The sequence below is a fragment of the Rattus norvegicus genome, chromosome 14 (assembly GCF_021556685.1).
Source record: "Rattus norvegicus strain SHRSP/BbbUtx chromosome 14, alternate assembly SHRSP_T2T, whole genome shotgun sequence".
Classification (NCBI taxonomy): Eukaryota; Metazoa; Chordata; class Mammalia; order Rodentia; family Muridae; genus Rattus; species Rattus norvegicus.
In genome coordinates this window covers 84,281,280-84,306,973 of record NC_141547.1, presented here as the reverse complement: position 1 = coordinate 84,306,973, position 25,694 = coordinate 84,281,280, and the positions used below count along the sequence as shown (strand labels likewise).

General features: G+C 46.7%; 1 protein-coding gene across 8 annotated transcripts in view; it reads right to left on the bottom strand.

Annotated features, from left to right (window-relative positions):
• Ap1b1 (adaptor related protein complex 1 subunit beta 1) overlaps positions 1–22,098 on the bottom strand; it is a 51,284-nt gene extending 29,186 nt beyond the window's left edge. For 2 of the 8 annotated variants that reach the window (XM_087582742.1, XM_087582747.1), the window contains exons 1-3: positions 21,848–22,098; positions 8,744–8,809; positions 2,415–2,477 (exon numbers count right to left, since the gene is read on the bottom strand). In XM_087582742.1, coding sequence (XP_087438868.1) covers positions 2,415–2,451 — 37 coding nt within the window. In that variant the 5' untranslated portion in view covers positions 2,452–2,477; positions 8,744–8,809; positions 21,848–22,098. 8 annotated transcript variants of the gene reach the window in all.
• Positions 22,099–25,694: the final 3,596 nt, after the last annotated feature.

Here is a 25,694-nt window from a genome sequence, read left to right as displayed (position 1 = left end):
TCTGTATTCTCATTTCATATTCGAAACAGCCTGCCTTCCCCCATTTTACAGATGAGCAATGGGGGCTATTCCAGCAGATGAGATGGGCTAAGTTGGAACAGGTTTGTCCCATGCAGACCCTATGTTGTAAACAAATCCCTTTGCTTGCCTGGCCCCGTACGGACACCTGATTGCCTCTCCGACCCTGTTTTCTTGCGTGCTCTCTCCAGACTGGGCAGTGAGTTCTCTCACTCTCAGCTGTAAAGAGCCCATTTCAGCCTGGCCCTCCAGTTTTGCATCAAGGACAGCTGCTGGCATGAACCAGACTGAAGAACCCTACCTTGTGTTAGGTTCTTTTTTGAGTCCCTGGGGGTGGGGTGAGGTGGGGTTGTTTATGTGGGGAAGGGGATGAGAAAGCTCTAAGTAGATTCCTAATGAGAAAAAAGAAAATGAAGGGGTTTGTTTTTCAAAATCATGATCACAAAAGGAAATTAAACAGAGCTGACTAGAGTGGTAAGCCTAAGCAGGGTCTCAGTAAGGACACTGCTCCACAGGCCAGGAGAATCTGCAGATCCTGTGCTTCAGATTTATGAAGCAGCACAGCTTCAGCAACAGTGGCAGCCTTGCCCCTGGACTCCTCCACAGAGACGGCACTGCTTTACTCAGTGTGTGTTGATGGCTGGAGGTCAGTCAAATCTGCCCTAAGAGGCAGACTGCTTCTGAGATACTGCCCTTCTCCAACAGGCCCCACAAGCATCACATAGAGGGCAACCAACTCTCTCTTCCCGAAAGACCACACCCCAGACTGGTGCCGTTGTTTTCACAGAATTGTGATCCTGGTATCCCTAACTCTCTTCAGTCTTTTATTACAATCTTCTTTTAGATGGTCCCTCACTTTAAAAAATGATCCAGAAGCCTGGCGGTAGTGGTGCATGACTTTAATCCCGGCACTTGGGAGGCAGAGGCAGGCAGATCTCTGTGAGTTCAAGGCTAGTCTGATACAGAGCGAGTTACAGGACAGCCAGGGTTAGACAGAGAATCTCTGCCTTGAAAAAGAAAAACAAAGCCTGATCCAGGATGTCAGACTTAGGTTCGAATCTAGCAATGTCTACTTATTTCTCTGTCTCTCAGCCTCTCTCTCTGTCAAGCATCCGGACAGGGCTTCCCATAAACAGGCTAAGCTTGAACTTGATGTGTATCCAAGCATGGCCTCTAACCTCCGATCTTTCTGCCTTTGCCTCCCAAACCTCAGATCCAGCACATGTGGCACAGCTGTCTTACCAAATTAAGCAACAGTGGGACCAGGAAATAAAATACCTGCTGATGGGCAGACTCTGGGACCCAACTCAGTGATTCAACAGGTTGAGTAAGGGCTGGACAGACAGACAGCTGAGTGGTCAAAAGCATTAAAGCATTTTCAGCACTGGGCTTGGACTCCCAGTACCCACGTGGTGGCTCACAACTCTGTGACTCTTGTTGGGAGGATCCAACACCTTCTTCAGCTTCCATAGGCATCCAGCAAAGACAGACAGGCAAAACATCCATACAAACATATAAAAATCTATGTGTACACACACACACACACACACACACACACACACTCTCTCTCTCTCTCTCTAGCGTGCACACACACACACACACACACACACACACACACACACTTTTTAAAAAAGAAAACTAAGGGGCTGGAGAGATGGCTCAGCGGTTAAGAGCACTGACTGCTCTTCCAGAGGTCCTGAGTTCAAATCCCAGCAACCACATGGTGGCTCACAACCATCTGTAATGAGATCTGATGCCCTCTTCTGGTGTGTCTGAAGACAGCTACAGTGTACGTGTATATAATAAATAAATAAATCTTAAAAAAGAAAAAAGAAAACTAAGATTCCCCCCCCCCCTTGTCCGCAAGCACTAGAAAGGACAGGTAAGGAAGAGCAGGACAGAGAGGTTAAGGCACACTTGCCAGCCACAACAATTTCCACTATTTCATTAGAAGCAGAAAAGGAATAAACTAACCAAAGACATTAGTCCAGCTTAGTAAACCGCAGTGTAGCAACTTAACTGGCTTAATCCTGGGTCATGAGAACTGCTGGGAAATGCTTATGAGGATGTCCAATGACTAACAGGATAGAAACAGCTGCTACAACATGAAGAATAATGCCCAGAGATAAGACCCAGCCTCCCCCACAGCACGGCTGTTGACAGGGCGTGTACTTTCCACAGGGAGGGGGAATACATTTAACTGTTTTTAAGCCATAGGGAGGAAGACAAAGGCTTCCTCGCATGCCTGGTGTTAATGTTCTTGCCTGGGTTCTAAAAGGAACACTTAGGTCCTTACATCATCAACTCCCATAGTGTCCCCAGACCCCCTCCCACCCTCCCTGTGCTCCCCAACATCTGGGGCATGTAGCATAGGCCTGTGGTGAAACATACAGTACCTTTCTTGGTTGTTGTGAAGTATTTTGAGTCAGTCATTTCGGTCCTTTATCTGTGGCCAGACTCTGCAAGACAGAGAAGAGGGTGGATCACTGCTCTCTTCCATTTCAGTCAGGGCGTGTGCAGGGAGGATGAGAAAGGTCCAGAACACAGGTAGGGGAGATAGCTGCTTATCTTTTTCCCCAGGCAAATGAACTGTTGGGTCGTGGTTGGTCTTATTTTGGGGGGTAATTGGAGGAGTCTATCAATGTTTTGAATGTCCGTATCTTTTGACACAAGTTTCCTTCTAGGAATCTGCCACAGAACAGGAGCCTAAGGTCATCTGGCTTTTTCAGTATCATTATCTGTGACTATACTACTAGAAAAACTTCATGGCTATCAGTAAGCAGACAGTTACAGATAACTACAGCCTAAAGCATAGATTAGAAATACTAATCCCATGCCAGTCAGTCATAGCCCCTCCCCTGTAGAGTTCACTGTGTTTAGAAAGCTCTAAATATCCATTTCAGCTGTGGGCTCAGCTCACCACAGCTCAGGGGCCATCCTCACCTCGGGTATGCACGTGACATTGAGAAATGCAAAGTTTAAGAAGTGAGGGGAGGCTGGAGAGATGGTTCAGGGGTTAAGAGCACTGGCTGCTCTTGCAGGGTACCCCAGACTTGTTTGCCAGCACCCACATGGCAGCTCACAATCACCTCCAGTTCCAGGGGATCCAAACATTCTTCTGGCCTCCACGGACACTGCACACACATGGTGCACATACATGCACTCACTCAGGCACACATATCCCATAAAAAAAATACACAACTATTTAAAATTTGTATGTATGTGTATCAGTGTTGTACCTGCATCTGTATCTGTGTACTACAGAAGTCCCTGGTGCCTGTGGTGGCAAGAGGACATCAGGTCCCTTTTAACTGGAACTGCAAATGGTTGTGAGTCACCATGTGGGTGCAGAGAATCAAACTTGGGTCCTCCAAAAGAACACCTGTACTCTTAACTACTGAGCTATTTCTCCGCCCCCTAAACAAATCTCAAGAAACAAGGGGAGAAGGGTTCTTCTTTCCACAACTTTCTTCAAGTTTCTAACATCTACTATTATTGCTAGAAGGCTGGACTTTGGCACACTGTGACTACAGTGTTTCTCACAGCTGTCTGGTCAGGTTTTTTGTTTTGTTTTTGTTTTTTTAAATAGTACCCAGCCCAGAAATTGTAGTGCAAAGCACTGTAGAAGTCGGGTGAGAGAAAGCACTGAAGCTCCCACATTCATGTAGCAAGCATTTACTGAGCCTCTACTTTGTACTCAACAGTTCCTCTTGATCAGCAGATGAGAGTAAGGGGAAGTGAGAGGGACACAGGCAAGATGGCTCCACAGGGAAAAGCACTGGCCATGCAAATGTGGTCAGAGCCCTGTCTTCCCTTTCATATGGGGAAGAATTCCTTCAAGAGAGCATCTGCCTAGAGCTCAAGTAGAATTATGATGCCACCCAGCCACCTATAAGCTGTGACCTTGAGCAAGTTATACAGTCTCCTTTCTATAACATGCAGTTGAAAACTGGGGAAATGGGGGCTGGAGAGATGGCTCAGTGGTTAAGAGCACTGGCTGCTCTTCCAGAGGTCCTGAGTTCAATTCCCAGCAACCACATGGTGGCTCACAACCATCTATAACGAGATCTGGTGCCCTCTTCTGGTGTGTCTGAAAACAGCTGCAGTGTACTCACATACATAAAATAAATAAAATTTAAAAAAAAAGAAAAAAAAACTGGGGAAATGGTTCCTTTGATAAAGTGAGGATGTGAGTTCAAATCCCTAGTTCCCATGTAAAAGCAGGGATGCATGACTGTAAGTGGAAGTGGGTGAATCCCAAGTCTAACTCAATCCGGGAGCTCCTGGCTCAGTGAGAGAACCCCTCAAAACTCTATCTCCAAAGATATTTACAATTCATAACAATAGCAAAATTAGTTATGAAGTAGCAACAAAAATAATTTCATGGTTGGGAGTCAACACAACAGGAGGAACTGTATTAAAGGGCTGCAGCATTAGGAAGACTGAGAGTCTCTGCCATAAAATAAAAAAGAGAGGCTTCACTAACAAAGTGTAAAGAAAAAAGACACAATTTGCACTGGAGCTGCGGGGGGTGGGGGTGGGGGGGGGGACAGCAGAAAAGATGCTGGAGCTAATGATGTAAGCCTTACATGGGCTTCAGGAAAGATCCAAGCGCTACAGTGTAGCTCTGCTTAGTCCCCACAGCATAGGCCAGGGCTGGAAACAAGGGGAGGGGCATACAGGCTCGCCTCACAGCTGGCATGGCCCACCTTCAGGGTTGTACATAAAACCAGCGTTTATGAACAACAATGCCAAGCAACCAGAGCTTCCAGGGACTAAGCCACTACCTAAAGACTATACATGGACTGACCCTGGACTCTGAACTCATAGGTAGCAATGAATATCCTAGTAAGAGCACCAGTGGAAGGGGAAGCCCTGGGTCCTGCTAAGACTGAACCCCCAGTGAACTAGATTGTTGGGGGGAGGGCGGCAATGGGGGGAGGATGGGGAGGGGAACACCGATAAGAAAGGGGAGGGGGGAGGGGGATGTTTGCCCAGAAACTGGGAAAGGGAATAACACTCGAAATGTATATAAGAAATACTCAAGTTAATAAAAACAAAAAACAAACAAACAAACAAACAAAAAAACAGCGTTTAATTGATAGTTCTTCAAAGAAACATAAAAGGGCCACTGGAGATCCCAGGGACACGTTTACTGACAGCTCAGTTCTGCAATGCCCTGCACTCATTATCAATGGTGATTTACTTACGTGTTCTTTTGCAAGCACACACAGCTACTTTTTTCAGAATAGTAAGGTAAAGAAGACCATGGGCTCCCTGCTGTATCATAAAGACTACATGGTTTAAGAAGTCAGAATTGAGAGCATAACTGCCCAAAGGGTCCAAAACAAGAGAGCCTGTGTTCCTTGTTGAGTCTAAGAGAATGATTAAGGCTACAGCCTGGGGAGCCACAGAATGTAATATCTAAGCCCCTCCAGCATTAAGTCTAGAAGGAAATAGCTAGGCAAGGAGTGCACACCCGTAGCCCTAGCACTTGGGAGGTCAAGAAAGGATGAGAACATAGTATATAGTAAAATCATTTTGTTGCTACTAAAAGCAACAAATAAACAACCTATTAAAAATAAAAATAGGGAGGAAAAACATCAAAAAAACCTACCTCAGATATCCAACTTTACGCTACTGGGATTTTTCTTCTGCAGTGGAGGCCATTAGGGACTTTCCCTCCACTGAAGGCAAAGCATGACATCTAGGAGCCCTAATTCCCAGGACAAAATCTGTCAGGGACAGAGCTGATGCTGTATGTAGCAGGAGAACAAAAGGACAGGAAGGCTTCTCCTTTTGTAGGTAGTTAAGTAGGCAGGCAGGCAGGCAGGCAGGCAGATGGATGATAGATAAATAGAAAAAAAAAAAGAAAATGACATACTCTATACCCAGCTCCTTAGAAGGCTGAGGCAAGAACTACTTGAGCACAAAAGTTCAGGGTCAGCCTGTCAAACCAGCATAGGTCTGCAGCCAAGCTTTTGACACATCTTCTTTCATAGTATTAACAACTACCCACAGATCTGAGCTGACCCTGATATGCTAATTTCTGCAGTATCTATTTTGCAGAATCCTCTGCAGAATGCCCAGTGGGACAGATGATACAGAAATTGTGTTCCAAAGGAGTTGATCATGTCCAGAAATTAGAGAAGAAAAGGGATACAGGAAAAGGCAAAAATGATTTGGAAAGTTACTTAAATGTCCAGGCTAAAAATAAAGACACCTTCACTCCACTGTGAAAGCCAGCACCCACGGCTCAAAGATCTGCTGTAGGGTGCTCTGCCTTGTGTCTGCTCTTTAATGAGCTTCCCCACACCAGTGCCAGGTCAGTGCAGGAGAGATCTTGCATTCTCTCTGCAGGAATGGAAAAAAGCAGTTCAGCCCTGAAAGCACTTTCACTTGCAGAAGCCTGGGCAGGCAGCTGTGGCCTGTAGCACATTCCTCTCCCATGAGGCCAAAGGTGCTATGATGTCCTCTGATGCATCTGATCTAGTACACAAACCACATTTAAAAGTTTAAGTAGTCAATTTAGGCAAGAAAAAATATAAAGGTCTGGACTCTGTCTTTGTGAGTGTCAGGGAACATTTTCAAAAGAAGTAGTTAAATTGGGTGTGGTAGTTCACACCTATAATACTAGTTCAGGAAATAGAGGTAAGAGGATTGCCCCGAGTTTGAGGCTAGCCTGGACTACACAGCAAGACTTTTTGTCAATCCAGTAAACAAACAAGGCAGTAATTTGGTAGTAGAAAGCACTCTGGTAGAAAAAGGCAGCACTTGGGGCTGAGATCCCCTCAATTTTAGCATTTAGAAGCTAAGAAATACCTTGAGGTGAGGGCACTCCTGGAATAACTAACTGGTTTGCCCTTCAGGAGCCATTGTCCCACCTCGAGCATGCTGACCCAGACTCTTGATGCCATATGGGTAATACAGCAAATCCTATAACTTCACTTAAAAAACATTATGTATTTATTATTGTTAGGGGATATTGGTGTGTTCCAGGAACACAGCTCAGGTCTTCTGGCTTGGGCAACTGTCTTCCCTTGGAGCCATCTCCATGGTACTCACCTCCCCTTTTAAACACAAAAGCTGAAGAGCAGCAGTTTCCCTTAAGCTCTGCAAGATACCTGCTCGGCCTTGCTGAGAGCCACTGACCACCGCTACAGAGATGGAGGCTGAGAGCTGGAACCAAGGGAAGAAGACGCCTCTCAGAAACGCACCCCATGAAAGTACTTCTAGCAAGGCCAGCAAGATGGCTCAGAGGTTAAAGGCACTCTCAGCTGGATCATCAGAACCCATGTAAAGGTAGATGGAAAGAACACGCATGCGCGCACACCATGGCACATGTGTGTGCACACAAACAAATAAATGAAGTTAATTTATTTATTTTATGTATATGTAAGTACACTGTAGCTGTCTTCACACAAACCAGAAGAGGGCATTGGATCCCCAGTACAGATGGTTGTGAGCCACCATGTGGGTGCTGGGAATTGAACTCAGGACCTCTGAAAAAACAGTCAGTGCTCTTAACCACCAAGCCATCTTTCCAGCACCCTAAATTTAAATTTAAAAACACGAAATATAAACTGTTTTAAATTAATAAAATGAATTTAAATCTATAAGGAAAATTTTAAATGAACTTTTCTCTAAAGACTCAAAATTGTTGGGGTTTATCAAGCTTGGCAGCAGTCTTTACCTCCTGAGCCATTACACTGGCCCATTTTGTTTCCACATTTAAAAATGTATGGAGCTGGGGTTGGGGATTTAGCTCAGTGGTAGAGCGCTTGCCTAGGAAGCGCAAGGCCCTGGGTTCGGTCCCCAGCTCCGAAAAAAAGAACCACAAAAAAAAAAAAAATGTATGGAACTGCTGATTTATGTAGCTCACATACTTCTTCTAACAGGAGACAGCATGAGACTGAAGTCAGTGACGAGCTCACATGCAGATGCGAGCCAAGGGGTAAGAGAAGTGCCTCAGCAGAACAGCAGGAACTAACACTCAGGGAACCCTGCGTGTGATCCTCAGCAACAAACCAACCAACCAACCAAACAGAATAAACGTGAGCACCGTGAGCATCATGGGATGTCCTGTGGATAAGGCTGCAGAGTAGGAAAGTGCCTCTGTTATGGTGGGACCAGTCAGTCGGAGGACACTGGCTACAGTGGGGCTGGAAGCTCCCTGCATGTGATGGGGATTATCTGTGTCCTGATGTATCTGGCACACTGCAGCTAAGGGCTGAGCACGCCACTTGCTATAACATTAAAAACCATTTCTTAGTTGGATGTGGTGGCACACACCTTTAATCCTGGCATTTGGGAGGCAAGGGCAGGAAGATCTCTTTAGGTTTGAGGCCAGACTGGCAGCCTGGTCTACAAAGCAAATTCCAGGTCAGGGTCACAAAGACCCTATCATAAACAAAAAACAAACCAGATAGACAGATAGATAGATAGATAGATAGATAGATAGATGGATGGATGGATGGATGGATGGATGGATGGATGGATGGATAGATGGGAGGGAGGGAGGGAAGGAAGGAACGGGAAGGAAACTATTTGGGGTCAGTTAGATGGATCATCAGATAAATATACTTGTCACCAAATCTGACAACCTTAGTTGCATCCTGAACCACAAAAAGGGAAAGAAGCTATCTGTGCAGGTTGTCCTTGGACATCTATTAATGCACTATATTAAAGAAAAAGTAAGAAAAAGCCAGGTGGTGGTATCCCATACCTTTCCCAGTCAGCCTGGTCTACAAAGGGAGTTTCGGACAGCCACGGCTACACAGAGAAACCCTGTCTGGAAAAAACAAAACAAAACAACAACAAAACCAGTAAGAATCAATGTTGGAAAGAAAGGGGTAGACCAGATTAAAATCCAGGGGGAGAAAAGCCTTTCTGTATGGCATAAAAGCTAGCCTTAAAGGTCCAATTATAAACAGTCAGTTGTCCTGCGTGACCAAAACATAATAATAATAAAAAAAAGAGGCAAATTTTAATCTCACAAAAATTGTCATTACATTGATGACAAAGGCAAAATACAGAACTGAAGCAGGAACAGTGGCACATGGGGCACCCAGGCCTTGGGAAACAAGATGGACAGTGAGTCTGAGGCCAGTCTAGGGCTGCATAACAAGACCTTGTCACAAAACAAACAAAACCCACCGATACAGAGAGAAGAATGGAGAGTCAGGTATGTAGACAGTTTACCAAATGTAAGAATTATTTGTAAGAATTATTATATTCCTAGTCCTAATAGAAGAGACACAGAAACTGAAATTACAGTCAAATGCTATTGATCAGCTACTGGACTGATAAAGACCCAAAAGACTGATAAGACTCCATAAATGTAGGAAATAAGGACCCTCCTGTGGTGTCAACAAGAGTCTTTTACAACTCCTAGGTTGGCAGTAGCTTTCAAAACTGTAAATTCTACCTGCCTGTGCCTCTGAGTGCTGGGATTAAAAGAACGTTCCACTGTCTCCAGCTAAACATGATTTTTAAAAAGTCTTATGTGTATGCCTCCATGCATGTATGTATGTGCACCCTGTGCATGCCTGGTGTCTGCAGGAGACAGGGGAAGGCATGGGATCCCCTGGAGCTGGAGTTACAGGTAGCTGGGATCGCACTGTGGGACCCAAGTCCCCTGAAGATCAGCCATTGCTCTTAACCACCGAGACATCTGTCCAGCCCAGCTTTCGTCATAACTGTTAAGACAGTCACTGAAACGCAGAAAGTTCAGTACACAGTGTGCTAGTGTCGCTATTTTGAACCAATAGTGATGAAATGCAAGTGTCTTTCAAGTTTGCAAGTGTATCCATTGTCCTTAAAAGGACAGAACAGTTATCAGTGGTTCCTTCCAGAAAGGAGGCTGGGTGACTAAGGAATGGGGTGAGATGGCCTCTCTCGCCCTTTGCTCTAACTTGGAAACTCTGTGCTGTGTGCACACATCACCTGCTCTAACATAATGCAGCTTAGATGGTTGGAACATTTCTCCCTAACACTGGCTCATCAACATGTCAGTCTGCAGCCTCAGCTTTAACTCTCCTGCCCCACACAGCTTCCTACCTAACCAGAGGGACACAGGCCTCCTGGTTAGACTCACACATAACTCCAAACCCTCCAGAGCCTTCCCCATGCCTCTACTTTAAGATCTGTTCTGTTTAACGTTGTCAACCCAGTGCCTGGCACTGTGCCTGGCACATTCTGGGAGCTCACCAAATGTTGGCCGGCTCAATGAATGAAAAGGCAGGTTCCCAAGGAAGCTACAAGACCAAGGGCTCACGACAAACCGAACTCTGTGACAAGCACCAGACAGACCAGGAACAGAAGGCTTTGTAGTTAACCCTCAACAGATAGCAAGGCTGAATCAATGCCAAGATGGCTGCCAGAAGTCTGGCTTCACTGTGAACAGGTGTGCAGCTTTGGAGACAACTCTCCTGACTCTGGCCTCACATTCTCCAATTGTCAAAGAAGTTTGGACCCCCTCCCCCAACATGTACAACTGGTGAAGGTGGAACCTGAACGACAGAAGGAAGGCTGGGGACCAGATCCTGACACATCCAACTAAGCCCCGGGTTTCCCTCCTCACCGGGGCCCAGGCAGCCCACAGTTCAGTGCAGAGTTTGAAAACCAGTCATATAACAGACTCCTCCCACATTTCAAATGTTCTGGTTTGCCACGCAATGAAGGCACCATTTCCCCACCAGTGGATGTTCTGGTGTCAAATAAAAGGAAGCAGAATGGGACTGCTGTAATGCATGTGACATCTTTCTAAGGGGAAGGTTCAACATGCAGCCAGGCAGAGCCTTATTAATTTTTCCATTTATTTAGGGTTTGTACATTTATTTGTCTATTCAGGGGAATGTGCATGCAAAAGAGGACATCTTGCAGGAGCTGGTTCTCTCCCTCCACCATGTGGACGCTAGGAACTGAACTCAGTGCCTTTACCATCTCACAGGTCCTGTCTGAATTTTTGAGACAGGATTTCTATGTTTTGCTTTGTTTTGGTCAACTTGACACAAACCTAAACATATCTAAGAGGTGGGCCTGAGAAAATGGCTTCCCCCAGATTGTCTGTAGACAAGTCTGTAGGGCATCTTACTAATGGTTGGTGTGGGAGGGCCCACCCCTGGGCAGGTGGTCCCGGGGTAGAAGAAAGCAGGCTAAGTAGTAAGCCAGTAAGCAGCACTCCTCTGTGGCTTCTGCTTCAGTTTCTGCTCTAACTTCCTTTACAATGGACTGTGGTATGGAGTTGTAAACTGAAATAAAACCTTTCCTCCCCAAGCTGCTTCTGGTCACGGGGTTTTATCATGACAGCAACAGAAAAGTAACTAAGAAGTAGGACTTTATTATGTAGGTCAGGCTAGCCTCAAACTCATGATCCTTTCTCCTTAGCTGACGGACAGGATTACAGGTCTGTACCATCATGCTCAGTTTATTAAGTCTTCAGGAGGAAGGAACACCATAACACTCTGAGGAGGAAAGTGGCCACCGACGTCTGCACTGAGAAGCTTTGAGGATGGCAAGTACATGCGCTGAACGCTGAGGACACTGGGCGAGTTAAAGAGGGAGCTGATCAGCAAAGCAAACATGAGAACAATTTAAGTCTGCCTCAGGTGCCAGCGCCACCTCTGACGGCATGGATATGCAGGCAGGAAAACTGACCTCTGAAGGTCTCTGCTGGAGCTCTAACTGTTCAATCCTTTCCTGATACAGCTGCTCAGAAACCTGCCATACAGACACACAGACCTCAGGGACAGCCAGGAGTCAGTCAGAATGGACACAGAGCTCCGTCCATACCTGCAATTCTAGTTCTTGGAAGCCGAGGAACAAGGATCATGAGTTCCAGGTCAGCCTGGATTCCCTCCTGAGACCCTGTCTCAGAAAAAGAAAAGGGGAAAGGCTAAGAGGGAATGAAAAGAGCTTTCTTCAGCCAAGAAGAAAGCTTAGCTGCTAAAGCTCTTGCCAAGCAATCATGAGGCCTGAGTTCTCCAGAACTCAGGTAAGAAAGCTGGAGATCCACTGTGACCACCAGGCGGCTCCCTGGGACTTACTAACCAGCCACACTAGACTAATGAGAGGAGTTCCAGCCAGGGTGAAACTATCTCAAAGATCCAGATTGCTAAAGCTGAGAAACAGCACTTCCAAGTTGACCTCCGGCCTCTACAAGCATGTGACTGTATCCACACACTCAGCCAGCACAGCCAGAAACAAGCACAATGGAGGGGAGGGGCTAGAGTGTGGTTGCCCTTTCTCCTTCACCTAAGACAAGAGCTGCACACCTGGCAGCTGTCTCAAAAAGAGAGATTGGCTTATCTCACCAGTGTCTCCACAGCGCCATGCCCGGCCCAACTGTGACCCTCCCCCACAAGGCCAAGTAGGAGTCCAGGCACTTCTCCCTCTGACAATCTTTCGTCTTATTTGGTGTGGTGACTGAATCCCGTGCCATTCCTACAAAGCAAACACTCTACCCAGGAGCTACTGACACCCTCCGCCCCACAGTCTTTTTTAAAGGAAAAGGTTCCTCACACGTAAGCACAAACGTTCATTTTAAAGACAGGGAAACAGGTAAGGCCAACTCCAAGACCAAAAGGTAAGTCATCAGTGGAGAAACCACTTTGGATGTCTCTCTGAGACACCGTAGTCGCCAGACTCATACAAACAGGCTCTTTAAAGTCAGCTCAGCAACTATGAGAAAATGTTCCATGTCCTTCAGGCTTGGCATGAAATGCAGAACAAAGTCGGTAACAGACAGACACCACAGCACACAACTTTAAATTTAGTCCTCATGGGGCTGGTAAGACGGCTCAGCTGGTAAAGGTGCTTGCCACCAAGCCTGATGACCTGAGCTGCCTCCCAGGACCCACATGGTAGAGAGAAAGAAAAAACCCTGTAAGTTGTCCTCTGACTTCCTTCCGCACACTATATAATAAAAGAATATCAATTAAAAACTCCACCTTCCTAATATCTGTGAAGAAGATTTTAACAATAGCACAGGCTCACAGATAAGGAGAACAGAGGCCAAGTGAGGTTAAGGCTTTTGTTTGGAGTCACACAGCTAGAGAACAGTGGAGCCGACACTCTAACTCTGTCTTGTGAGGAGGTCACATATCCCATTCAGTCCAGGGAGGTAAATGCTCTTCTTTGAAGGAAACCCTGGTAGAACTGCATACACCTCAAGCTAAAGGCTACAGGGTATATACAGGCTGCCACATAGCCCGGCAGAATTCCTCAGATGCTGAACAGCAGGTAAGTTCAGGCCCCACCCACCTACTGAAACAGCAGGTTTGGTAACAGGCTAGTAAAAGCCTGTCTGGAGAAGCTTGCCAAGGAGTCTCTTGGGATTTGGATGACATCTGATTAATCAAAGCAATCTCTTGAGGCTCATCGTAATTACAAGCTTCAAAATGAAAAGGACGCAAAGGTAGGAAAGCACCACACGCAAGCAAAGGTCCATCAGCCTCAGGAGCCTCACTCAGGTGTCAGCTTCCCGGTAATCTACCAACAGCCACATTCCTCTGGGTTAAACCAAACCAAACCAACCGACCACACAATCCTGCCAGGCAGGTGATGGACACACCTTTGAGCCCAGCACTCAGGAGGCAGAAGCAGGTGGATTTCTGTGAGTTGCAGGACAGCCAGAGCTACATATTGAAATCCAATTTTTGAAAACAAAACAAAACTAATAATAATAAATATTAAAACAAAGTAAAAAAAAACTCGTTAGGATTTCTTTGAGACAATACTAAATTAAAATAAGAAGAAAGAAACCAGAGAGCACAGAACAAGGCTTATTACAATCTCTGCTCCCCACAAAGGGAAGTCTTTCTGGAGAGCTGTGGCCATCCACTCAGCAGGCAGTGGAGCGTCTTCCACTGCAGACCTGGACTATGCCCACATGGGAGCTGTATACAGTAGGCCAAAGGTAGAATTGCAGGGGACAGGAGAATGATCCTGCCCTTTAGAAAGTCGGAACCAAAGCTCCGAGGGGACCCCGAGATGGATGGAGCATCAGGGAAGTTCTCAAAGATGAAGGGAAGACTAGGCAGCTGTGGAAGATGGCTGACAAGAAGAATGCTCCCTCGACAGACTCCAGTGTAACAAGGCTGGGACCTGAGAACAGCGGGGCTGCCAATGCTGCTAGAAACAGGCTTCCGCCAGCTTTACTGTCATAGTAATCACTTAAAACAAGGGCCAGGGGGTTGGGGATTTGGCTCAGCGGTAGAGTGCTTGCCTAGCAACCGCAAGGCCCTGGGTTCGGTCCCCAGCTCCGAAAAAAAGAAAAGAAAAAAAAAAAAAAAAAAAAAAAACAAGGGCCAGGACGTCAACAGAGAGCACCATGTTCAAGCCTGAAGAAGAAGCCCATGGATTAAGGAGTCAGTGGCCACCACTGAGCCACATACAGTGACTCGAGCTTGGGAAGTAGAGCCAAGAAGAATGGGGTTTGAGGCCTGGGCTGGGCTACACAGCAAGACCACATCACAAAACAAAGCCATGGGAGAAGAGGGAACCATGAGACTAGAGGAGGAAGTAAAGGTTCAGGGATGGCATGGGAGGCCAGTGAGGGGGACTCTGCCAGCAGAAGACACAAAAGTCTTGTCAAATATCAAGTGGCATCTGCCCCTGCCCGGCAATGCCACCTCCTAGAGATTTTCTTCCCTTGCATGTTAGGAACTCCCACTCTGCTTTCTCCTCTGACCCTACTGGCCATGCCTTCTCCTTTGCTTTGCCTCTTCCTCCTCTCCGTGCACAGGAGAGCTCTGAGGGGCGCATGCCCGATCCTCTCCCCTTCTCCTTGTACACTATTTCACCTCTGGAGATCTCACCCATACTCTGACAACTCACACTTCATACCTCTGGTCCCAACCTCTCACTTCAACTCCCAGTTCAACTAGCCAAGGAATCAAGCAAAGAGGTACCCAGCACACACTGGTAACTAATGCTCAACTCTTGGGGAAACTTCATGTTTTGTAAACCAGTCTCAAACTACTGGTGACTACTGGTGACTACTGTGAAATGGAAAATGCCAGAGCACCAAGCTCATTTCACAGCCAGTAAGTGGAAGGGTAAACATAAAAGGATCAGAGAGAAGACATGGTGCAGAGTAGACGACCCGGTGGCAACATCTCAAATGGGGAAATGGGCTGAGATGAGAGCTCAGTGGCAAAGCATTCGGTTAGCATGCACAAGCCAGAGGTTTGATCCATCCTCAGGACCACAAAGAATGAATTAATTAAAAATACATACTTGTGGTAGTTTGAGTGTATAGGCTTAGATGGTTGAATGCTTGTCCACAGTTGGGAAGGATTAGGAGATATGGCCTTGTTAGAGGAGGTTTGTCACCTGGCTTTGAGGTTTCAAAAGCCCATACCATTTCCAATTAGCACTCTCGACTCTCTAGTGTTCTCTCCCCCCCCCCCCCCTCTCTCTCACGCTTGAGGATCAGATGTGAGCTCTCAGCTACTGCTCAAGCCCCATGCCTGCCTTCTGCCATGCTTCCCACCATGATGGTCAGGACTCAAACCCTTTCAAATGCTGAGTCCCAGATTAAATGCTTTCTTTCATAAATTGCCTTGGTCAAGGTGTTTCTTCACAGTACTAGAAAAGTAACTAAGACAATAATAAAGTGGAGGAGAGACGTACATGTTCAGTTCTTCAGTGAGGCAGGCCATTACCTGCTCCTACAGGTTCAGACTGAACATATCCTAAGAGGCGGGGACTGTGCCATGGACTGCAACGAGAGCACCGCCAGGTCCTCGAGGATCTCAGACCGTCAGGCCCTCATAGTCTCTGTACTTGCTAATCCTACCAGGATTATCCTCTCCTGCCCTTCAAATCTCAGCTTAGATGGCATCACTTTAAAGACACATTCCCTGCATCCACCACTTAAGAAGGTCCTTATATGCTATTCTCCAGTATTTCTACACATGTGCACACATTCGCCATGCAGCTACCCTGACCTGGAAGCTGTTTACCTGCACTGAAGGAAAGAGAAATCTTGCAGACAAGCAAGATTAAGATTAGAACAAAAACAACAAAACACAGAGCTGGCAAAGAAAGACAAACAGCCAGACGGCCAGACAGCCAACCAGAAAGAAAGAAAGAAAGAAAGAAAGAAAGAAAGAAAGAAAGAAAGAAAGAAAGAAAGAAAGAAAGAAAGAAAGAAGAAGGAGGGAGGGAGGGAAGGAGGGAGGGGGGAGGGAGGGAGGGAGGGAGGGAGGGAGGGAGGGAGGGAAAGGAGGCCAGCAAGCACGGAGCAGGACAGAAGGTTGAAATTTAACTAATGGCCACTGAAGGCCCTCTTGAGGTGAAGAATCTTTGGAAAACATCAGCCAAACCAAAGGAACAGCTGGGGCTAGGTTTGGGGTGCAGTAACAGAGCAGAAGCTCAGCAAACATGAGGTCCCGGGTACCACGTCCACCATGAGCAGAAGTGAGGGTGCACCTGGTGTGTCTGAGGAGTGTGGAGGATGGGCAATGAAGACACACGGAGGGGACTGGGCACTGAGTGTCAGAAGAACAGCTTACATCACTGAAAGAATGCAGTTTACCCTGCTGTAGTGGAATCCTGACACAGGTATCCATGTGTATCTTAGATGCTAGGTGTCCATTTTAACAGGCCCTGGCTGCCATGGCTTCTGTTTTCCTCACATCTTACTAGTTTTGTAATTATGGCATTTGTTTTCTGCTTCCAATTTGTTTCTCCCCCAAGAGAAAGTAATGCTATACGGCAGAAACTAGATCTGGCTTATTTACCTACTGGTACATCACAGTGACAGACTCTAGTGGGTCTCAAAAAACAATGAATCAATGAAGCAATGAATGCATGCATGCTAGACTTAGAAGTCTCTGTTGTGGGGTAGGGGATTTAGCTCAGTGGTAGAGCGCTTGCCTAGCAAGCGCAAGGCCCTGGGTTCGGTACCCAGCTCCAAAAAAAAAGAAAAAAAAAAAAAAAAAAAGAATTCTCTGTTGTCAGAATCCTAACACCAAGCACTTCAACTGTTCAACATGAAGACAGAAGCAGACCCAACAGCTAGCTACACAAAAACTCCTTCCATCTCAAAGAGCTTAAGACCAAAAAGCAAGTAGGATGTAGGTCAGAGTGTAGGCTGCCCAAGTCTACTCCTGTGTGTGACAATGCAGGGAAGGACTTACAACGGACACCAGAGCACGGGCTCTAAAGCTGTTGAGGTCAGTGAGATGGCTCTGTGGGCAACAGTCTTTGACCAATAGCCTAAGTTGAGCCCTGAGGGGGACCCTGATAGTGGTGGAAGAGAACCCACTCCCAAAAGTTGTCTTCTGGTTCTCACAGGCTATGGCAACGATGTCACTGAACCCACACAAATAAATAAATGTAATTAAAGGTTTTTAAGGGGTCTTGGAGAGACAGCTCTGTGGATTAAAGGCATTTGCTGCTCTTGCAGAGGACCCAGGTTCGGTTCTCAATATCCACATGGCAGCTCACAACTGTTTGTAACTCTAGTTCTAGGAGACCTGTTGTCTACTCTGCTCTCCAAGGGCACCAAACTCTCACATGCCATGCACACGTGTGCGCAGGGAGCTTACATACACATAACATAACTTTTGAAAAAGCTTGTGAGAACTGGGAATATAGGTGGGGGTGGTCTACTTCCTTGGTGTGTAAGGCCAAGGTTTATCCCCTAGTACTAAAAAATAAAACACAAGAGAAGGAGCCCCGTGGGCAGAGACACTCGTTGCTAAGGCTGACAAACCTGCGTGTAATCCCTGGAACTGAGCTCCCGTGGCAGAAGGAGAGCGCCAGGTCCTGGGAGATGTCTTTTTTTTTTTTTTTTTTTTTGGTTCTTTTTTTTGGAGCTGGGGATCGAACCCAGGGCCTTGCGCTTCCTAGGCAAGCGCTCTACCACTGAGCTAAATCCCCAACCCCCTGGGAGATGTCTTTTACCATGCACACACACATACAGAAGGTAAAATAAGAGATGTTGAAGTATGACCTCCCCATTCTATCATCCTCTCAATTCTGTCATCTTCCGATGTACTAAGAGGATCAGATCAGAACCTGGGAAGATCAGAGTGACAATGGTATCCTAACTAGAGGACTCTGGACCTTCCGTAGTCAACCAGCTACACTAACCCTTAAAATAGTTGGAGATCATCCTATTAGAGGTCCAGCCCAAGGTTGAAGACACAAGGGAACCTCAAACCTGGAACCACAGTCAAGCTCTGGCCCCACTAGCTAACAGGATGCATCCTGGAAATAGAGGTTAACAAAGGTAAAACAGGTCAGCACACGCGGAATCCAGCCCGCTTTCGGTAACCATCAGCCAACACTCCTGAAGGTTTGCCATCTCCCTGCTCCCAGAACTCGGCTCAGGCACTCTGCTGACTGGGAACAGCAATGGACGCTTGAAGCACGTAAGTCCCTCTAACAGCCACACTTCCCCTATCCCACTGCGATGGCATGAGGACGCACAGACCATCACCCGGAACCCTCACGACGCCATGGGCTATCCATCCATTTGATCTTTCCCCACTTTTCAAACATTGCCCGTGCGCCATGTACCTCGCTAGACGCTGAAGGCGCACAGTTCAGACAATGCTTGCTAAGGATTAAGAGATCTTTACTAAGAAGGCAGCCAAGCAGGCAGACAATTACATTCACGGTGATCACTGCCACAGGACACGAGAGGGGCAGCCAGCTCAGGCCTCTGCAAGACGGGGATGATGAGCAAATGGCAAGCACCAGGCGGCAGTCCAGCAAAGGAGGCCATAAGAGTAGCCCGGGCGAGAGTAGCAGGAGTGGGCTGTGCAGACGGATGAGCACAGATGGAAGACGGAGCACAGGAGCAGCTTGCAGAGGTGGCAGTGTCTAATATGACCAGAAGGCCAAGGAGTAGAATGGGAAGCTGAAGATGGAGAACCAGCAGAAGTCAGAGCCTGGAAGGCTTGGAGGCTATGCTGAAAAGTTAGCTTCCACTGAGGGAGAGGAGGAACCACTGACAGATTTCCAAGGAGGATTTTTTTTTAATATTTTTTTATTTATTGGTTTTGGTTTTTGAGACAGGGTTTCTCTGTGCAGCTCTGACTGTCCTGGAATTCATTCTGTAGACTAAGCTGGCTTCAAGCTCACAGATCTGCTTGCTTCTGCCTCCCAAGTACTGGGATTAACTTAAAATCATGCGCCACGAAATCTAGCTAAGTAGTAATTTTTTTTTAATTTCCCCAATTTTCTCCCTACAGTATTTTTTTTCTCTCTATGTAAACTGATAAAAAAATCAGGAAAGAAAGAAAGGAAGGAAGGAAGGAAGGAAGGAAGGAAGGAAGGAAGGAGCAAATAAATCCCTTCTGGTTATGAAAATCTCAGCAGCATATCTTAGGAAAAAAGACCTGTTGAGAAACAGAAGTGCCTTCAAGGACCAAGTACCCCTCAACCGTCTGAAGCACAGCAGACTATAAAGCCTACCCAAACCATGCCTGCTTCCTGTCAGCGCTGCAGGCTTTGGTGCCAGCGTGAGGGTTGGGGGAAGTGAGCAGTCAGACATGAGAAGATGAAAAGTCCAGCCCCAGCCCCAGCTGGACCCACAATAAACTGTTCTCAAACTCTTTTTGAGAAGTGAGGAGAGCAGGAGTGGTATTCAAAGCATTTAAAGGTCTAACTGGAGAAGAAAGCAGTAACCTCACGGGGCAGACAGCCTTTTCCAGACGCAGGCCCCAACAGGTACCATGGCTTCGGGTCAATAGTAATATGCTCTGCAAGATATCCTCATGCAACACCTACAGACGGGAGGCCTCCCAGTGTCTTCTTATGACTATTCCGAGACAAGGTCTTTTTATGTAGCCATGGTTGGAACACACCATGTAGATCAATCACATGGGCCTCTTCCCACCTCAGCTTCACAAGTGCTGGCTGGGGTTAGTCATGGACCACCATGTCTCCCCAAAACCCTTATTTCTCTTGATGCTGGCAACAGGAACCAGCTTTGCAAATGCCAGGGAAGTGCTCTACCACTTTATCTACATATTTTATTAGGCTAGAAACCCAGTTGAAATGAGTTATCCAGGTCACACAGCTAGGAAGCTGCTGACCTGGGGCTAGAGCCAGCAGCTGACTGGCAGGAGTCAGAGTGCTCATTCCACTGGCCCTCTGAGCCCCTCAAACTACCCGGTGTGAAGCTTCAGTCAACCCACACTCATCAGATGATCTCTACAGAGACACTGAAAGTCTGATTCTCTGGGATCAGCTAAGCCCTCTTGACAGTTCCTAAGAGAGGCAAAGGAGTCTGGTGGGCTCGATTCAGGACAGAGTGCCAGGGCTCTGTTTATGTCCCTAAGAGTTGCTCTGTCTTCAATTATCCCTTGGAAGGATAGGATAAGGTGACACTATTAAGTTTCTGTGAATTCAATGGAACTGAGCTCATGACTGACAGACAGACAGACAGGACAGGACAGAAAAGCTGGGTGTGGTAGTTCAGTTCTGTAATCAATCCTAGAACTTGGGAGACTGAGACAAGAGGGGTGCTATGAATTCAAGACACAACGAGATCCTGGCCAGACTGGGCCAGAGTGAGACTGGCTTTAAAAAAAAAAGGGGGTTGGGGTGGGGAGCAGAGGGAGATAGCTGGTTTCTGGAGGGGAAACCTGGAACAGGGATAACATTTGAGATGTAAATTTTAAACAAATCCAATAAAAGAAAAAAGAAGAGGTAATTAATTAAACATTTTGGCTTGCGACTTTTTTCAAAAGCACAAGGAAACCTTCACAGGCTTATCACAGTTCCCTGCACTCAAGAGGAAGTAGGAAGACTGTAAGTCTCTTTTGTGTTGCTGTCAGGGAAACTAAGGCAAGCCGAGCAAGGAAATGTCTACAAAGGAGGAGAACCTCACCCTTCAGCCACCAAGTGACCTTCCCATCTCCCAGGCAGACTACTCATTCCCAGCACCCTGACAGGTCAAAGCCCCTCTGAACCGAGGACCAAATGATCCCCTAAGAGGTCCTGTTGTCCCCCTCTTTACTGCAAAAGGAAAAAAAAAAGCGCAAACGGGATGAAGGGAAAGTCTGAATATTAGTGTCATGAATAGCCCATTTGGTGTCTTATAGTTCCCAAGAGTCAGGAAAACCTTCAGCCTCTTGCCCTGACAGCAACAACCTGCGACCGACAGCCTCCTAACGAAAGTGAACCAAACGCTCCTCATGAACATCAGACCAGACAAGAGTAGAGAAGGCGGCATCCTGACATCAATCCAAACAATATCATGGCGACAATATATGAAAGCACTCTGAGACCCCAAACCAGCTCCAGGTGCCTTTGTCCCTTCGCTTTTACGGTTCTGGAGACCTGCATAGGAAGTCTGGCTTTGCCTCTACTATTCGAATGACCTTCCATGTGTGATTTAACCTCCTGTGTCTCTGTGTCCTCAGGAGTAAAGGGTAAAGCAATGGTAGCTACCTTACAGGGGCTGCTGTGAGCTCAGTACACAAAGTGCTTAGCACATAGCTTCGAAGTCACTGGATAACCACTGACAGACACTGTTGTGTTAGCACTAGTACAAGTGTCTCCATTCTGTCAACGTGTCCCTGATGATCCAAAGGACCAGGGGCTGGCGGCATAAGGCCATTTCTAGATTTTTGCCCCATTCTGGGGGCGGTGGCCAAGAGATAAGGCCCTGAACGAGGAAACCTCAGGTTGGCCAAGGAGGGGAAAAGCAGAGCGCAGGAGAGGCCTAAGTCCAGGAGTCTCTCCAGCCGTCCTCTTCAAACAGGACTGCGGACCTGAGATGACCGGTTGACGCCGGGCCGCCAAGCCGCCGTGAATGAATGAACACGCAGCCCTTTCACTTTCGCCCACTCGCAGCTCGTACCTCTCCAGCGTAGCGTCCTCTCCGTGACCTCTGACCTCGCAGACCCCTCACCTCGAACCCCTTCAGTTTTCCACCTATCTCGCTGGGTTTCCTTTTTCCTCACCCACAAATCCAAACGGCTCCTGGTGCCGCGGCTCGGCTCGCTTCAGCAGCAAAATGTCCGCAGCCTCCTCCTCCCTCTCCGCCGGTGCGTCGCAGCAGCAGCAGCCGGCCGCTCCAAGCCCCACCGCTGTCACCTGCCGAGCGGAAGTGAGCAGCCAGCGCGCGGAACTTCCGGTGGACGCACACCCCGGGGGCGGGGTCAAGGGTGCAACCCGGCGGGAGGGGCTGGAGACCTGTTGGGCGGAGCCTGTGTGGGAAGGGCGGAGCCTCGGCAGAGCCGGCCTTTGTGAGGATTGAGGGCCTGGGCCCGCCAGGCGGCAAAGGCAATATGGGGTGTCCTTGCTCAAAATCCTTGTTCAGGCTCCCTCTCAAGCACCATGGGATCGAAAGGGTCTTGGAAGACTCTTGGAAGTCCAACTCTTTCTAAGTTACAGATGGGGAAACTGAGGCCAACATCAAAGTGGAAAGTCAAAACCGGAGCTATAAATCTGATCAGAGGCCAGCCAGACTGCGCCTTTCTGCTAGGAAAAAGTTAGACTTTTTCTGCTGTCCTTGGTAAAATTCATTGTACTAGGAGGCAAAACATATGCTACATCTAAGACTTTTCATGCGGGGTTGGGGATTTAGCTCAGTGGGGGTTGGGGATTTAGCTCAGTGGTAGAGCGCTTGCCTAGCAAGCAAAAGGCCCTGGGTTCGGTCCTCAGCTCAAAAAAAAAAAAAGATTTTCATGCAAGGGAGTATAGCTAGTCCCTTTGGCCGGGACCTCAACTGACACAGCCATTTCATTCCTGACTTTGGTCTTGTTAATTTTCTCTTTCTAATAGATAACTTGTGTTCATCCCCTTTAAGACATTATAAAACCTCTATTCTAACATTTTTATTAAACCAATAATATCTGCATTGCAGAGAAAAAATATATTAGTAAGAGAAAAGAAGACCAAAAAAACCCCATGTAGGTAGGCTCCTGAGACAATCACTTTTTTTTTTTTTTTTTTTTTTGGTTTTTTTTTTTTTTTCGGAGCTGGGGACCGAACCCAGGGCCTTGCGATTCCTAGGTAAGCGCTCTACCACTGAGCTAAATCCCCAGCCCCGAGACAATCACTTTTTAACACTTGGTTATCCTCCTAGATGTGATATGTCTGACTTTTTTATTTTATTATTTGTGTGTTTGTTATTGTTTTTGAGACAGGATCTTGTTATGTAACCCAAGCCAGTCCCAGTGTTCAGATCACAGTAACGCACTACCATGTCTGGTTTATGTAATGCTGGCAATCTAACTCAGAGCATTGTGCATCCTACTCTAACAACCGAATCCCTGTCACCTTGGTTGACCTGGAAAACTGAGAACCAAGCAAAAATCTACCCGCCTTTGCAGAGTTACTGCAAATTGTTAAAAATGGACAAAATAGAATCCCATATGCTGGGCTGAAGAGATGGTTCAGCAGTCAAGAACACTGGCTGCTCTTCCAGACAACTGGGTTTGGTTCCCAGCACCCACACGGCAGCTCACAGCCATCTGTAACTCCAGTCCCAGCGGACCTAAAGCCCTCCTCTGACCACACATGCACATGGTATATGTTCATACGAACATAAAATAAATAAATCATGCAGGTGGTAGTGGTGTACACCTTAATCCCAGGTGGATCTCAAAGTTTGAGGCCAGCCTGGTCTACAGGGAAAGTTTCAGGACAGTCAGGGCTACACAGAGAAACCCTGTCTCAAATAAAAAACAAATAAATCTAAAAAAAAGGGGCCAGACTTGGTGGTACATGCCTATAATCCCACATAGCCAGATAGATTTCTGTATGTTCAAAGCCAGGCTGGTCTGCATAGAAATTTTCCAAAGTTACAATAGTGAGACCTTGTCTCAAAAACAAACAAAACAACAGCAAAAATGCCATGTATGGGGTTGGGGATTTGTCTCAGTGGTAGAGCGCTTGCCTAGCAACCGCAAGGCCCTGGGTTCGGTCCCCAGCTCCGAAAAAAAGAAAAAAAAAAAAAAAAAAAGAATTCCATGTATCCTTCACCCAGCTTCCCTCAGTGCTCAGTGATGACATCATATAAATATATATATATATGTATGTATATATGTGTGTGTGTATGTATGTATGTATAAGTATACACACACGCACACACACTCACACACACGCACGCACGCACTCACGCACTCACACACACACATAGGCTAATATTAACACCCGGAAATTGTCATTGGTAAAGTATCTTTGATTGAGTGCCTTGGTTTTAAAAACAGGATTTGTATGAGATTACAGCTGACCTTGCTCAGCCCAGAGAAGAATGTGAGAGAGCCTGTTTCCCAAGATTATCTGTCTTGCTTAAAGCAATTCCAGGAAAGAGAAACAACAAATCTGCACATTGCCCCCACAACTGCATCCACTTCCTCAGCCCAAGTCTCCCCCACCCCCAAAGGGTCTCAGACAGCTTTTCCCCTCCATTCCCAAGAACCGCCCTCCCCTCACTGTTGTGTGCTAACAAGCACAGTTGCACCTGCTAAGGTCAGACTCTGGCCCCATTCTGCCTTCACTCTGCCTCTTTATGATGCCTCCAAACTCTAATTACCTTTGCCTCAGTTCACAGACTTTATTCCATTTTTAAACCCCCCTTTTTTTTTAACTAAAAATGGAAGAAAACCTTTTTGCTGCAGTTACAGAAATTTATTTTCTTACAGTTCTGCTGGCTAGAAATCTAAAGCCAAGACTCAGGTGGTTTCTTCTGAACCTCCCTTTGGCTTGCAGATGACCGCCCTCCTGCTGTGTCTTCTTGAGGTATTTCTTCTTCTGCACATCTAGAATGACTGTATATGAACATATCATGCTGCCTGTTGAGCTGTCCGGAGGAAACATTTCTAATGAGAAATTCAGCAGTTGTCAATCATAGAGAAAACAAAATGGGAAATGAAAAGAGAAGAATTGGTCAACAACAATTTTAAAAGCCCTAAAATCACCCGGCTGGAGAGTGTCCGTGTTTAAGTGACAAAGTAATAGTAGAGAGGAAACGTAAAAGACCCCAAGAATGTGGGTGTGGGGGGCACACCTGTAACCCTGGCACTTGGGAGGCAGAGGCGGAAGGATCATCAGCTACAAGCCAGCCTGGGCTACATAAGGAGACAGTTTCAAAATAAAAATCTCCAAGGAAACAGAGGTCCCAGACCTGCTTCCTAAGGATTGGCCTCCAGCAGCAGGTAGCCTTTTTTTTTTTTTTTTTTTTTTTTTTTTGTGAATCTTCTGAATGAAGTGAATGTGGTTTCTTCATAGGCTGAGATGGAGGAAACTCTAAGGAGCACATTACAGAGGCAGGAAGACTTGCAAGGGAGGACCAGCAGAAGAGAACTAGCTAGACATCTGAGTCTTCCAGATTTGTAAATCCCTGCTGTATAGCAGAGTGATGAGGCAACATTCTACACTCTAACTGAACCAGGTCCCCAGCCCTGGGTCTAATGGCCCTTTATATATAGTATCTACCCGTGTTACATATTATACAAGTTATTGGGCAACATCTTTTTCTTTTTTGTAATTTTTTTTAAGACTTTATTACAGATGGTTGTGAGCCACCATGTGGTTGCTGGGATTTGAACTCAGGACCTCTGGAAGAGCAGTCAGTGCTCTTAACCACTGAGCCATCTCTCCAGCCCCCAGTGGGCAACATCTGAAAGAACACAGAAGGATACTTGTAGATACCATGCAAATCTCATATACCATTATCAGGACCTTGGACTTAATTTGGA